This window comes from Populus trichocarpa, chromosome 1 (genome assembly GCF_000002775.5).
Source record: "Populus trichocarpa isolate Nisqually-1 chromosome 1, P.trichocarpa_v4.1, whole genome shotgun sequence".
Classification (NCBI taxonomy): domain Eukaryota; kingdom Viridiplantae; phylum Streptophyta; class Magnoliopsida; order Malpighiales; family Salicaceae; genus Populus; species Populus trichocarpa.
The window spans coordinates 6855585-6868739 of NC_037285.2; the positions used below are offsets into that span (position 1 = coordinate 6855585).

At 34.7% G+C, this 13155-nt stretch overlaps 2 protein-coding genes across 3 annotated transcripts; one reads left to right on the plus strand and one right to left on the minus strand.

Moving 5' to 3' along the window:
- The first annotated feature begins 4797 nt into the window (after nt 1-4797).
- Nucleotides 4798-8248, plus strand: LOC7477831 (uncharacterized protein C119.09c). Its single transcript, XM_002297921.4, has 3 exons — nt 4798-5191; nt 6472-6620; nt 7777-8248. The coding sequence occupies exons 1-3, from the start codon at nt 5015-5017 to the stop codon at nt 7913-7915; spliced, it is 465 nt and encodes a 154-aa protein (XP_002297957.1). The 5' UTR covers nt 4798-5014; the 3' UTR covers nt 7916-8248.
- Nucleotides 8249-10903: 2655 nt separating this feature from the next.
- On the minus strand, nt 10904-12890 carry LOC7477832 (dof zinc finger protein DOF4.6). Of its 2 annotated transcripts, XM_052456443.1 has the most exons (3): nt 12640-12876; nt 11835-12231; nt 10904-11723 (listed from the first exon to the last, which is right to left on the minus strand). In XM_052456443.1, the coding sequence occupies exons 1-3, from the start codon at nt 12661-12663 to the stop codon at nt 11410-11412; spliced, it is 735 nt and encodes a 244-aa protein (XP_052312403.1). In that variant the 5' UTR covers nt 12664-12876; the 3' UTR covers nt 10904-11409. The 2 variants fall into 2 exon arrangements, with proteins under 2 accessions (XP_052312403.1, XP_024443920.1); XM_024588152.2 differs by having other exon boundaries at nt 10904-12231; nt 12640-12890.
- Nucleotides 12891-13155: the final 265 nt, after the last annotated feature.

A 13155-nucleotide genomic window follows, 5' to 3' on the forward strand; every position in this document is an offset into this window, starting at 1 on the left:
ACCTCCTCCAGTAATGTTTCCAACATACATTATTTAACTCTTGGATTGATTATTCATCACCATTATGTCTACAACTTATGGTTTTTGAATATTCGAAATGTGGTAAATATTTTTCATTCGTGTTTATACTTGTTCCTACCAAATTGATGAGAAAAATCCATCTCAGCTTCCAAGTCGAACCTGTTAGGTACAGGCACTTCATAAACATGATCTTCGAAATTGTATGTTCGAAATAGCAGATGTCAACATCATGATCAGCACCAGCCCACAGACCATTTGGTGTCTCTGATAGCACCTGCGCACAAGTACTTGTCTCTACATGTTTAAAATCATATAGTATTAATCAGAGGTTTTTAACCTGGCCCGGTGATTAACCTGATTTAAGATCATGTCATGCATTTTAACTGGGTGATTGAGTTTATTCTAATCTTTTTTTATATAACAATATAGTTTTGAAAAAAATAAATAATTAATAAGCTACAACCAGGTTTTCATTGGATTTTGTCATATCACTTGTGTTTTTGTTTTTCTTTAATTTTTTAAACTTAGCTTGATTCCACTCCGGTCTAGTTTAGGTCAAAGTTTTAAAATTATAATATTAATAAACTACTTTGGAGTTAATGAGAGATTATTACAATTTGCTGGACGTATCATTTTAACAGGTTCAGTTCCATTATACATTAAGAAAACACGCATTTAAAAGGAGGGAACTTGAAAAAAAAAATCTGGCAAATGAAAAACACCAATCTCAAATTACTAGCCGTGGACCTCAAGTTGCGTTTGCTTTTATATACTTATCCTTATTATTATTAATATTAGTGTCAATTTTTTTATTTTCAAAATTTCTGTAATTAAATGGATTATATTTATTTGCGCAATACCTCGATGATTCCTGCTTATTAATACAGAGCCTCATAAGCATATCTTGAGTTAGTACGCAAATAGAATCTTTGATAGTTGGAGATAAGAGATTCAAACGAGAGAATATAAGTAAACAAGCCTTCGCTTGAGCCTCTAATGATAAAGGTACATGAACAACCATTTGATCCCCATCAAAATCTACATTGAATCCCTTACGAACTAATGGATGTATACAAATAGCATATCCTTCTAATGAAATGAGTTTGAATGCCTGTATGCCTAACTATACAGATTAGACGCTCTATTCAGCAATATAGGATGTCCCTGCATAACCTCTTGAAGTATTCCCTATACAATTGGTTGAACCCACGAAGCCTCTAGATAGTGTTTGGAAATAGTCCTGTAACAAAAAAGATAGGTGACAGTGAAGATAAAAATGTATTTAATTGAAGAGACAGAGACAAAAAAAGAAACATAAAAATAAATTTATTTTTGAGATAATTTTGGAGTTAATTTTTGTACTAACATGAGGTACAAATAGGACATGTCTTCATAGACAATATTTATTATTTTTTATTCCTAAAATATCATTGTAAAAACTTTTAATTCTAAAATCATCAAACTAAAACATGTGAGAATAAAAATGATTATTATCATAGTTTTAAAAACCTACTCGAGTGTCGAGCTTGGGCATTGGTTGAGGACCGGGTCACGAGTCGGGTTGACCCGAGTTAGCGTAAGAATAAAAATAATTGTTATCATAGTTTTAAAATTTGATTTGGGGGTCAACCTGAGGCAAGGCTCGAGTCACAAGTGGGGTTGACCATTGACCTGGGTAAGTGTAAGGACAAAAGTGATTATTATCATAGTTTTAAAACCCGACTCGAAAGTTGACCCGAGATAAAGCTCAGATCATGTGTCAGGAGGGTCAACGTGAAATAAAAGTGGTTATTATCATAGTTTTAAAACTTGATTCAGAGATCAACCCAGGGCAAGGCTCATATTTTAAAACTTGATTTAGGGGTCGACCGGAGCAAAGCCCATGTCACGGGTCGGGAGGGTAAACCCGAGTTAATGTAAGGATAAAAGTTGTTATTATTATAATTTTAAAACTCGACTCAGGGGTCAACCGGAGCAAGGACTATGTCACGAGTTTGGAGGGTTAACACGGGTTGCCCCTAGTCAACATATGAATAAAAGTGATTATTATTATAATTTTGAAACTTGACTCAAGAGTCAACCCGAGGCAAGGTTCAAGTCATGGGTTTAGAGGGTCAACTCGACTAACCCAATAAAAATTCAAAAATAATTAAAGCAATTTTATTTTGACCAGTTTGTTTTTAAGAAAGTCAACATGTTTTTTACTCGTGTATTATCCCAAGTTGACCTGGGTTTTTGATTAGGTTAGGTTGAGTAAATCATTCTTCTAATTTTTTTTTGAACTTGGATTAGTCCAGGTCCCGGGTCAACCCGTCAAGTCAGTCTTAATTTTATGACTAGGGTTATTATAATATTATTAATTTCAACACTCAATATAAACTAAAGTAAGTAAATAATATCTAATTATTTTTTAAATATGTAAGTTATAGATTTTTTTCATGTTTTATTATGTCTTGTCCACCATAACCAAATAAGATACAAAGATAGTCACTTTGTCATGTACATTATTACTAAACATAATTATGTCTTCATCTTTTTATCTATCTTGTCCTTTTTATCTTTATTGTTTTTGTCTCAGAACAATAACTAAATGCTACCCTACAACTGCATACTCCCTCAATAACCAAATATATACATTGTAGTTGCTTTAAATATTTGTACGCATAACAATTAACTATTTATCAAACATTGTTTTTATCTAACAACACACTAACAATAACAAATAGACTTAGCATGTGGAAGCTAAGTTGATCATATATTAACTATTTAAATATTGAAATCATAAAAATAATTTGAATTATAATTGAGTGAATCCAACACCCACTCTAACATGGTAGTAAAATATGACATTTATTTGCCATACAAGGGTTGACTGTCTCAAAATTTTGGTCGAGTTTGAATTGAGATGTGTTATTTTATAAGGTTAAAATATTTTTAAGAATTTTTAGTTTAGATTTTAAAATAAAATTTAATAAAGTACATTATAAAAATGAAAATAACTTAATTCATTATTATTTTATTTCTTTCACCTTATTTGGCATTTGGATAATTGAATTCAAAATCAATGACGAAATGTAAAACATAACTAATTAAGTTTGAAAGTATCCAAATCTCACAGAAAAATCTAATTTTATCCTTGATAAAAAGTAAGTTTATTTTTAAATTAAAATAATTATATCTCTGACATATACTTTCTATCTACAGATCTTCAGTGGGGGTTTCTAGACTCTTGCATAATCTCCTTGGAAAAGAGTTCTTCCTAGTGCGATTGCACAATTTCCTTGGAAAAAGGGTTCTCTTTAATGCGATAGCTCCACCCTCCATGACAGCTTGAGATGACCAATCTCAACGAAGCAACATGATCCCTTTTTTATGGCCAAGTATATACCATCAAGGCTAACTGGAACCCGAAGAACTAACATAACTCTTTAAATAAGCTCCTAGACCTTATATTATCTCTAGGGGTGATCTTGAATCTCTCACTCTTAGGTTTTATCTCTCTCTAGTAGAGGGCTCTCGTGCCCCATATCCTTGTCAAAGAGGCCACAAACCTCTCACTCTTAAAAAAGACAATAACTCTCTAAAGAAGGAACTGACTTGGTCTTTCTGATGCAATAACATCACCCTCCTTGAGTTCCCCCTAGCCACTTAGAAATTATCTAAGTACAAGATCCTTCTTCATGGATTCCTCCACTCATTAGAAATATTTTTCTAAGTATGAGTTTTTCTATAGTTCACCTCTATATAGTTAGAAGTTTTTTTTTCAAACATGGTGCACACCCCTGCATACAGGTTCTCTGGTATATTAATCAGAGTTTTCACCCCACTTCTCATACAAAAAAATTGACAAACTCGTTGTACAAGGTACTTTACAAGTCTTTACATATAAACATTATAAAGACTTGGAGGCTATTAATAAACTCAGATTTAACGGGCCTAAAAAACCCTAAAAAACCACCTTCCCTGGGCTCAATCAAAGAAAGGACCCACCCTTCTTTGGGCTTAGCCAAAGGAATAACCTACTTCCCTTGAGCTCAGCTACATTTTGGATCCCCACACTCTTAAGTGTATAAAAGTTCTCTAATAATCTATCATATTTTCATCGATACTAATGTCGTGTAAAAGATAGTGTGTAAAAATCCTTTAAGGGCTTACCGTATTTTTATCAACATTAATACATATATCAAAAATATTTTTTCTTATTAAAACTATCAAGGCAATATTACGTTTTAGCTTCTCATCTCCATAAAAAGACTCGTGACCTATAAATAGACCATGAATCCTTCAACCAAAAAGGGTTTAAAATCTTCATTATATATTGCATATTTATTTTCAATGTATCTCTATGTAATATTATTGCATTTTTTCTCAAAAAGTTATAGAATTAATCATCGAAAAGTTTTTGAATTTACTAAAGAAGACCTTTTGCAGGTATCAAGTACCCACTTCCAGCCATATTTGCTAAAAAAAATTCAAATTATCAGAACAAAAATATTAACTAATTATCCAAAACATAAATCTTATCCTAAAGGTACTTAAATTTTTTATTACATGTCACAACTATGATATGCAAGGATTTAGATTCCACTTTTCACGTGAAAATTTATAGGAGAATATCATTGGCTTGATTGTCAGCTTAATCCAAATTCCAAAGGGGCCCAAATCTTAACAACCAATTATGTTTCCTTAATCATCCACTCACCCTCTGATTCCCTGTCTCCTCCCCCATACATATCACCCTCAGTTAACCCCTGTTTTGATGACTCCGTGGGATTCGAACCCTGCCCATTCCCACCCGCACCAAAACACCACCCCCCCCCCCCCCTCAATTCTTCGAAGTCACAATCTTGAAACCAAGAGGAAAATCCCATCTTCAAAATCTGATAATTTTTTTTTTCTCGTCACCAATTCTTGATCTTTTCTTTTCTGGGTTTCCTCAAATCTCTTTATTAACCTCATTCTCTATCGATTTCCAACAAAGAAGACCAAAGAAATGTACGTGAAAGCTGAGCCAGCGACAGATGTGAATAGGAACACGGAGTGGTTCACATATCCAGGAGTTTGGACAATTTATATGCTCATTGTTTGCATGTCTTTGCTTCTTGTTCTTTCCATCTTTGGTTGTTCTGCTGGGATGGCCTGGACTATTGTCCATCTTTGTCATTTTGCTGTAAGTTCTCTCTCTTATTCGTTCTCTTACATAGACAATGCCTTTCCTCAATTGGGTTTGATTTGTTTGATGGAAATATTTATTCTTTATTGTCTTGAAAGAGTTCTGTTGCTGTGTTCTTTTTGGGTTTGATCTGTTTTATGTTGGACTTGGATGGTTTTGGATTTGAACTTTTCTTCTTTGGTTTTTTTTCCCTATAAGATTTGAATGCGCATTTATGGTGCTGGGACTATGAGAATTTATTTGGTTAAAGGGCTAGGTGAAGCTGATCATGGAGTTTGGGATAAAGGACAATTTATCTCTTGCTAGGGTTTGTTGTGGAATAGTTTAATCATGACTTGTAGAAGAGCCTCAAAACTATTGAAGTAAAGTTTGATTTTCTATTTGCTTTAAGTTTAATAGACTAAACCTGAATGCAAACATAAAGGAAATAAATTATGACTTTGTAAACTTGGTGGAGGTTGTGAATGGATGAATTATACTAGAGCTAAGCCAGATGCACATGAACTATATATCTTATGCTCTTATCTTTGCACCAGCTTCTGATTTAACTTTCAAAAATCGTTCTGAAAGATATCCATTATCTCACACCTTAGACAAAGTAATTGAGGCCAAGCAATGAAATATATTTCCCTGCACTTGCACGTGCATACATGTGTGTTTTGTTTGGTGTGTGTGTGTGTGTGTGTTGGGGTTGGGGGAGAGGGGGGGTTAATTTTGTGTTTGTATCTCTTTTGTTCAATTGTAATTAAAAAAAAAGGCTTAGAAAGATGTTATGTTCTTGTTATAGCATTGATGGTATGCATGGATCACTTGACCTGATCATTCTGTGGGAGGATTTGTGTGCGCTTCTTGTAGCTGATGAATGCTAATCAGCTGGGGATCTAAATAACCAACCTAGTGATTAGCAGTTGTCTACCATTGCTTTGTCCCTCTCCTAATGGATCTCTTTTTTGTTCTTTTCTGCCCAAATCAAAAGATGCAGAGAGGTAAAATAATATTTTTCTACAGTCTTTTACACAAATGCCGTTCTGTGCATTTTACATTGTTCTTTCAACACTGTTATCAGCCAAGACTTGAGCTATGGTGTAAAATTTGCTTTTGTTTCATGCTACTTCAGATATTTGGCTTTGCCTTTTAAATAGTTTGTGCTGCTGAAACCAGTTAGATGGAGAAAAAATAGATTTTCCACTATCTTCCCTTTTCATTCTTTAGTCTCCTTGAGTTTAATTTTTTCATGTATTTATGTATCTTGCTAATAACTTCTCTTCCTGCTTCAGGTTACATATCACTTTTTTCACTGGAAGAAGGGAACACCTTTTGCTGACGACCAGGGTATCTACAATGGATTGACTTGGTGGGAGCAAATAGAAAATGGCAAGCAACTCACACGCAACAGGAAGTTTCTGACAGTTGTACCTGTAGTGCTGTAAGTACTTTGTTCTTCAACATATAAGCATTCTGGTTGGACATATAACTGAAAAACATGGAACATTCTTGTTTTCTCTTAACATCTCTGTACAGACGCCTCATGATTGGTGAGTTATGGTAAGGGATTTGTTTATTGTCCTGTTGAGTAGTTGAAATTATTGGGCAGTCAGTTTGTAATTGTTTTGTAGTTTATGTTTATGTTAAGTTAATGTGTATTAGATTATGGATATTGGGATCTGTTTTTCATGTCACCATTCATTGATTTCTGGAAATTTTGTCCCGATAGCTTTAGTACATAAGGAGACTCTTTTCTTGGGTAATACCACCCAGGCATGAGAGCCAGAGGTTGGTCTTTTCATTTTGTTTATTCTATTCCTCCTGCTTTGGTTAGTTTGGGCTAGACTACGATCTAGATTTGATCAAGCAATGCAACGAATGCAAACACTTAAAAAATGAAGATGTGTGCCCTTACAAAAGCCCTTTCTTTGCAACCGAGCCTGTAATTCTTCTCTCACTTCCTCTCTCTTCTGGTGTATCTTTTTGGGGAGGGGGGGAATGAGGTTTCTTCCAGAACCACAGTTTTGTTTTGTGTTATGCATGTAGGTGGTATATAAGCAGGAGGGCAATTCATATTGTTGGAAAAACAGTGTTGTTCTTTTACTTGATAAGTACGGGACAGCTTCAACCGCATAAGCCTCTACTCGAGTTGAACTGAAGTCTTTTTAAATTGAGTTGGATTCTTGCCTTCTGAATCACTGGTCTTTCTTTGGCAATTTGACTTGATTTACTTGGAAACGTCTCCTAAGGCATGATATGCTACAAAAGATGGTGTAGTATCCTTGTCACTAGACAGTTCTTTGCTTTCTCATGATTAGCTGGTCCCTTTTTAGGCTTTTGAAAAAGGATCACTTCTTCTAAGAAAAGTCTAATTCATATGAATTTTTGTCTGTTTCCATAGTTCCAAAGATGGAATTGTGAATATTGTTAAAATTTTGTTTCTTTGTTTAATATCATGATGTATGGTAGCACACATGCAATTAACATGGTGAACATAAACTGACTGCAGGTGAAAATTAACCGTTGCCAACTTGAACACTCAAGGTTTCTCTTTCCCAGATAATTGTCTTTTGCTTAGCCTATATTTCTTTTGGCAGGTATTTGATAGCCTCGCATACAACAGACTATCAAAACCCAATGCTCTTCTTCAACACATTGGCTGTATTTGTGCTGGTTGTTGCTAAGTTCCCACACATGCACAAGGTTCGCATATTTGGAATCAATGCTGATCATTGAACTTCGAAGAATTCATGCTTGGTTTGCTCTAGCCATTAGGATTGACCTTTTTTGCATTCCAATGTAACGGTAATATCCCTGTACAGATACTGAAACTGGAAGGGTTATTATTTCTTTTTCTATTTTAATGGAGTGAATATGTATACATCACTAGGTCACATGCTGGAAGAATAGTGTCCTCTTGTGCCAGCTTATGCGTTTTATGTATGCTTGATAGAAGATAGAAAATCTTCGTAATACTGTTTCCGTTTCCCCCTGTATGGTTGCTCACTCAAGCCATTTAATAAATACCGCCCAAGAGGGGTGAAAGTGAAGCTGAGCTTTGATCTTGGATCTGTGTGTGTTTGCAAGCTTAACTGGTCACTGTTTTTTTTTTTTTCCTTTGAACATTTTTAACTGGTCACAGACTCGCAGCTAATCAACTCTTGATTCTGGCCTGAATATTTCCAGCTCATTATAAGAGAAGAAGGTAATAATTACATTCCATGCAGATCTAGGGAGATTGATGAGCACAGTTGCCCATATTCAGAGTGAATCCTCGAAAATTAATGGTTTAAATTAAACAAGTCTGAGCATCAAGCTGCAAAATCTTTGCCACTGATTGAAGAGGCAAAGACTTGGCAACCATATCTCGTGCCCTGGTAAAGATGAGCAAGTCGCTGATTATTCATCATTAGGGAAGACTTAAGGGGCCCGAGCAGGTATTGGAGTATAGTTGATGGCAGCGCCCCCAAATGCCATCCTCTCTGTTATAGCCGGTGAAGAATGCCCTGCTCGTTTGAGTCATAAATCTGGCACTAACCACTCAGACCCACTCTCATGACAACCCACATGCCAACACCTGATAAAATTGATGAGATGAAGTAATGTGGCCTTGAGGACATGAGGTTAGCTTAACTGCCACTGCCAAAAGAAGAATGCCATGATCGGCAATGACTATCTAATTTAGCTTGGAAATTAGAGCCACTTTGCACTTGAAAACCTCGTTTATTAGTGGTGTTTTTGGCACTCAAGACATGGTACTGAGTAGTTGGTGCATTTATATCGAGCAACGTTCACGACTTCCCTCTCCCTTTCTTAAATTTTTGCCGAAATTGTGCGTTAATATCTGCAACATTCTCTCTTTAAATATGAAGTGCATGGAAAAGACAAGGAAAGTTTCAAACTAGTGGGTACAACAAGGGTCGAATTCCTTGAAATTTGATATTGACTGGATCCGTCTCGTAGTTTTACAACTAACGCCTTGTAGAGAAAGCAATCCATTCATTATGGGCAGAAATCAAAATGTCCATGAAATGTTTTAGCTATATATACAATTATACATGTCTGGGTGATTGATTATGAGATAAACTCTTATGCTACTTTCTGCCTTCTTCCATGAAAACAACTAATGTTAGAAAAGACCAATTCAAAAACATTTCACCAGAAAGATTTCTGGGCTCAACAACATATACACGACGTCCCATGATAATCGTGTATGAAAACAAGATGGTAAAAGCTCATTGGATTTTGATTTTGGCACAATAATAAATGACTTGTTGCTTGGAATAAGGAAAAGTAGAAAGGGCGAATCCAAGTTCTTCAAAATCTGGCCAGGTCATTCAAAATTTAGCGTTGCCTTTATTTTCCCATCCCCATTTAACCACTTTTTAAATAAATAAATAAATAAAAAACAGCTGCCTTTCCAAGGAAACATCTCAATGTTTTGTGTATTTGAAATGAAAAATGTTTTTTACACAAAAATTTTACTTTAAAAATATATTAAAATAATTTTAAAATTCTTTTTTAAAAATTCTTGATATTAACACATCAAAATCATAAAAAATATAATATCCATTCAATCTTTTTTCAAATAAAATATACTATTAAAATAAATCTAAAAACAAAAGCTACCGAACTAACCTTACCTATTCCTGGTATTAAGGAAAATGGTTTTCTCAGGTTGAACCAAATATATTTGCTGGAGTTGTCAAACAGCCCATAGAAAAAACAAAACAAAAAAGCGCAAAGGTATGATTCAGTACAGGTCAGGTTGCAGTAAACTACATCTACAGTATTATAATAATGATTATTTTTTAAAGTAATTTTTTAAATATATTAAAATAACATTCATTTATTATTTTAAAATTTATTTTTAATACTAATATATCAAAATAATTTAAAAACATATAAAAATTAAAAATGTTGCTCAACAGTTGAGCCACGTTACAGAGCACTACCTAAATTTGGCTGGAAAAACATCCCCCGTACTAGAGGGTGGTGCATCTACCATTTTGCCAAGTTATTATGCACACTAAGTGCCTTACAGCAAAGAAACAAACATAAACTAATTTATAAATAAAAGGGGACTAGATCTAGATGGATCATCACACTTTTTTTAGTGGGATGTATTATTCTCTTGCACACTTGCCTAGGAGAATGTTTGCGGGTCCCAACAACCTGACTATAGAAATGAGGGTTTGTCAGATCTTTCTCAGTCTATCAAGTAGAGAGAGAGAGGGAGAGAGAGGTAGCATGGAAGCAACGAGGCAGCTGTAGAAGTGTGTGAGAGTCTTCAAAAAAGAAAAAAATAAAAAACTGTTTGGATATATAGAATTCTCAGCAGTAAGCTTCTCAGTTGATTCATGTTTAGAGTATATTTGATGTTGTATTTCATAAGTATTTTATTTTTAAAAAAGAATTTTTTATTTTAAATTAATATTTTTTATTTCTAAATAAAATACGTATGGAAGAGTTATTTATTGCAATTAGAATTGGAAGGATAAGAATTCCTACCTGGCTCGATCTTGTATTAACTCCAACTTTTCTTCCTGAAGTAATGCTTAATGTCCTCTCAGAATCTCAGTCTTGATGAGACCATTAACTCAAAACCTGCTTGCAAATGAATTGAAGAGATGGAGAGACATGGAAGTAGAAAGTTGAGAGCCGCCATTGTAATCCAACTGAGGTTTTAATTATGAGAATATTAACAAAAACATTCCTGCTAAATGAAAGAAAGTAACGAACAAAGCCTTTAATCCATAAAACTCCTTACAATTTCTCACATTATACATTATTTTTTGTACCATGCCAATCAATGACACACAAGGATATATATAGAGGGTGGCCTTTTTGCTAGCTCTTCCTTTAAATGATAGAAGACATAACATGAAGTAAAAGGGCACAGTGCCCTCTTCTACTTGTTACCCTGTAAAAAATTCTGGGCTTAGCTAGCTTAGCTTGATCTTTTCTTCTATCTTTTCACAGTATCCCACCAGTTCTTGACCCTTAATGAAGCCAGCCTAAAATGAGCTTCAAGTTCCCACAAGTTTAAAGAGTAAAGAAGACGATTGAAAGTAAAAAAAAAAGAGCCAGTAGAGAGAGTAAGACACCCATGTATCCTATCTGTTAGTAAGGAAGAAATGCAAACCAAGTCACCCACCTTAAGAACTTATAATAAAGTTAAAAAAAATTCCAAAAAAAAAAAAAACCCCAAATCATTTTCTTCATCTAATTTACCATGATCCTCCACCTAACATCCCAGTCCAATATCCTGTGGAATCACCATGCTCTTTATTTTGCTCAATATCAGCTGTGCTTGAAACTTGTTGCTTTAAATCTTCAAATGGAAACAAAAGTCTTCCATTAGTTTCATGAACCCCTTGGAGATCTCCATAACCACTTCCAAGCCCATCCAGAGAGAAACTCAAGGTTGGTTTGAAATCTTGAAGAGGAAAACCAGATGGGTAAAGTGTACTTGGATCTTGATGAACTGGCATGGGAAAAGAATTCAAGCCCCTTGAAGAGATTCCAGTTAACAGCTCTAAAGCTGAAAGTTGGGATGTGTTAGTGGATGCCGAAGTAGAGGAAGATATTTGGGTCTTGTTGTTGTTTTCGTTAATGCTCGGAAATTGGATCAATTCAGAGAAACTTCTAATACCTTGAGTGGATGGGAAAGCTAGGTTTAGATCTTGGCCTTCATGGATCTTATGGTTCTCAGTAGAGGTTTGTGACAAAGTTGGTGGTGATATCAGATCAGGAAGTTTCTTTGAAGAAGATGAAGAAGAAGCTGATGATCTCTTGTTCTTTCTTGAACCTCCACCAACAGGAATGCTCCTTAGAGAACCACCTTCCGTCCAATACCTTCTACAAGTCTTACAAAAGTACCTAGGTTGTGTAAGACTGTAGTTGTTATAGTAACAGAACTTGGTGTTAGTTGAATTGCACCTCGGACAGTTGAGGGCCTGTTCCTTTTGAGGCCTTACCTTCCTCTCCAAAGCAGGAGGCTTCGAGCATGTATTTACAACTATCTCTTCTATTGGTTTCACCACTATCTCCTAAAAAGCAAAGTAACAAGAAAAGAAACACCATTACTTGAAGATCAAAGAACTGAGGACAGACAGACAAACAAACAAAACAATTTAGCAACTTTACACTTTTCAGCATTATACCAGGACATGATAAGGGCAAAAAAATATTGCACTCATTCTTTTTTCTTTAATCACATAAGCAAGAGAAAGCTAGACAGAGTGGTAACATATGGTGAAAGAATTAAAGAAGTGCTAAAAACTAAATCCAAAAGAGTGGGGACTTGCACTTGCTAGCCATGGGAACACACACCATCACTCTTTTGCAAAAGGAAAAGCCAACAAGCAAGCAAAACCATACGACTCATGTCCAAAAGTCTCAAAGAGAGAAAGAAAACAGCCAAAGTGAAATGATCATATATAGATCTATCCAGATACCTGTGGCCACTGAGCAGTATCCATGGATGAAATTTGAAGACGAGGATGTTGAGAGATAGCCAGCTAGCTAGAGCTTCAAAGAAAGAAGGAAAAAACAAAGACGCCCTTTTCTTGAAACTGGTTTTAAGAGAAGGAAGATGAAAGTTTGGAATGGTTTTTGTGTGAAAATCCTTTGTAGCTTCTTGCTTTATTGGTTGTGTGCGTACGTATAATTAAGAAAGACTGGGAGTGTTTGTGAAATGTGATGGGGCCTGTCCACTAAAAGACATCGTAATATATCTACATTACCATTTTATTTCTTTTCTTATTCTAAGAGGGGAATATTTGTCTTTGCAAATATGAACAATTTACTTAACATATGTGGATACAATATTATGAAACACATGGGCGGGTAATCCACGCAGACTCTTTTATAATTAGCTTGAGATTGTGGATGGAGTTGCTTTTTAAATAATTTTTCGTGTTAAAATATATATTAATTATATTTTTTTATTTTTAAAAAATTAATTTTGATAT

Bases quoted from the DNA above. Each gene is read 5' to 3' on its own strand.
- LOC7477831 (XM_002297921.4), top strand. From the start codon at position 5,015: ATGTACGTGAAAGCTGAGCCAGCGACAGATGTGAATAGGAACACGGAG. The intron at 5,192-6,471 runs GTAAGTTCTCTC...TTCCTGCTTCAG, and splicing joins TCCATCTTTGTCATTTTGCT to GTTACATATCACTTTTTTCA. The intron at 6,621-7,776 runs GTAAGTACTTTG...TTCTTTTGGCAG, and splicing joins ACAGTTGTACCTGTAGTGCT to GTATTTGATAGCCTCGCATA.
- LOC7477832 (XM_024588152.2), bottom strand. From the start codon at position 12,663: ATGGATACTGCTCAGTGGCCACAG. The intron at 12,232-12,639 runs GTATCTGGATAG...TTTGCTTTTTAG, and splicing joins ATACTGCTCAGTGGCCACAG to GAGATAGTGGTGAAACCAAT.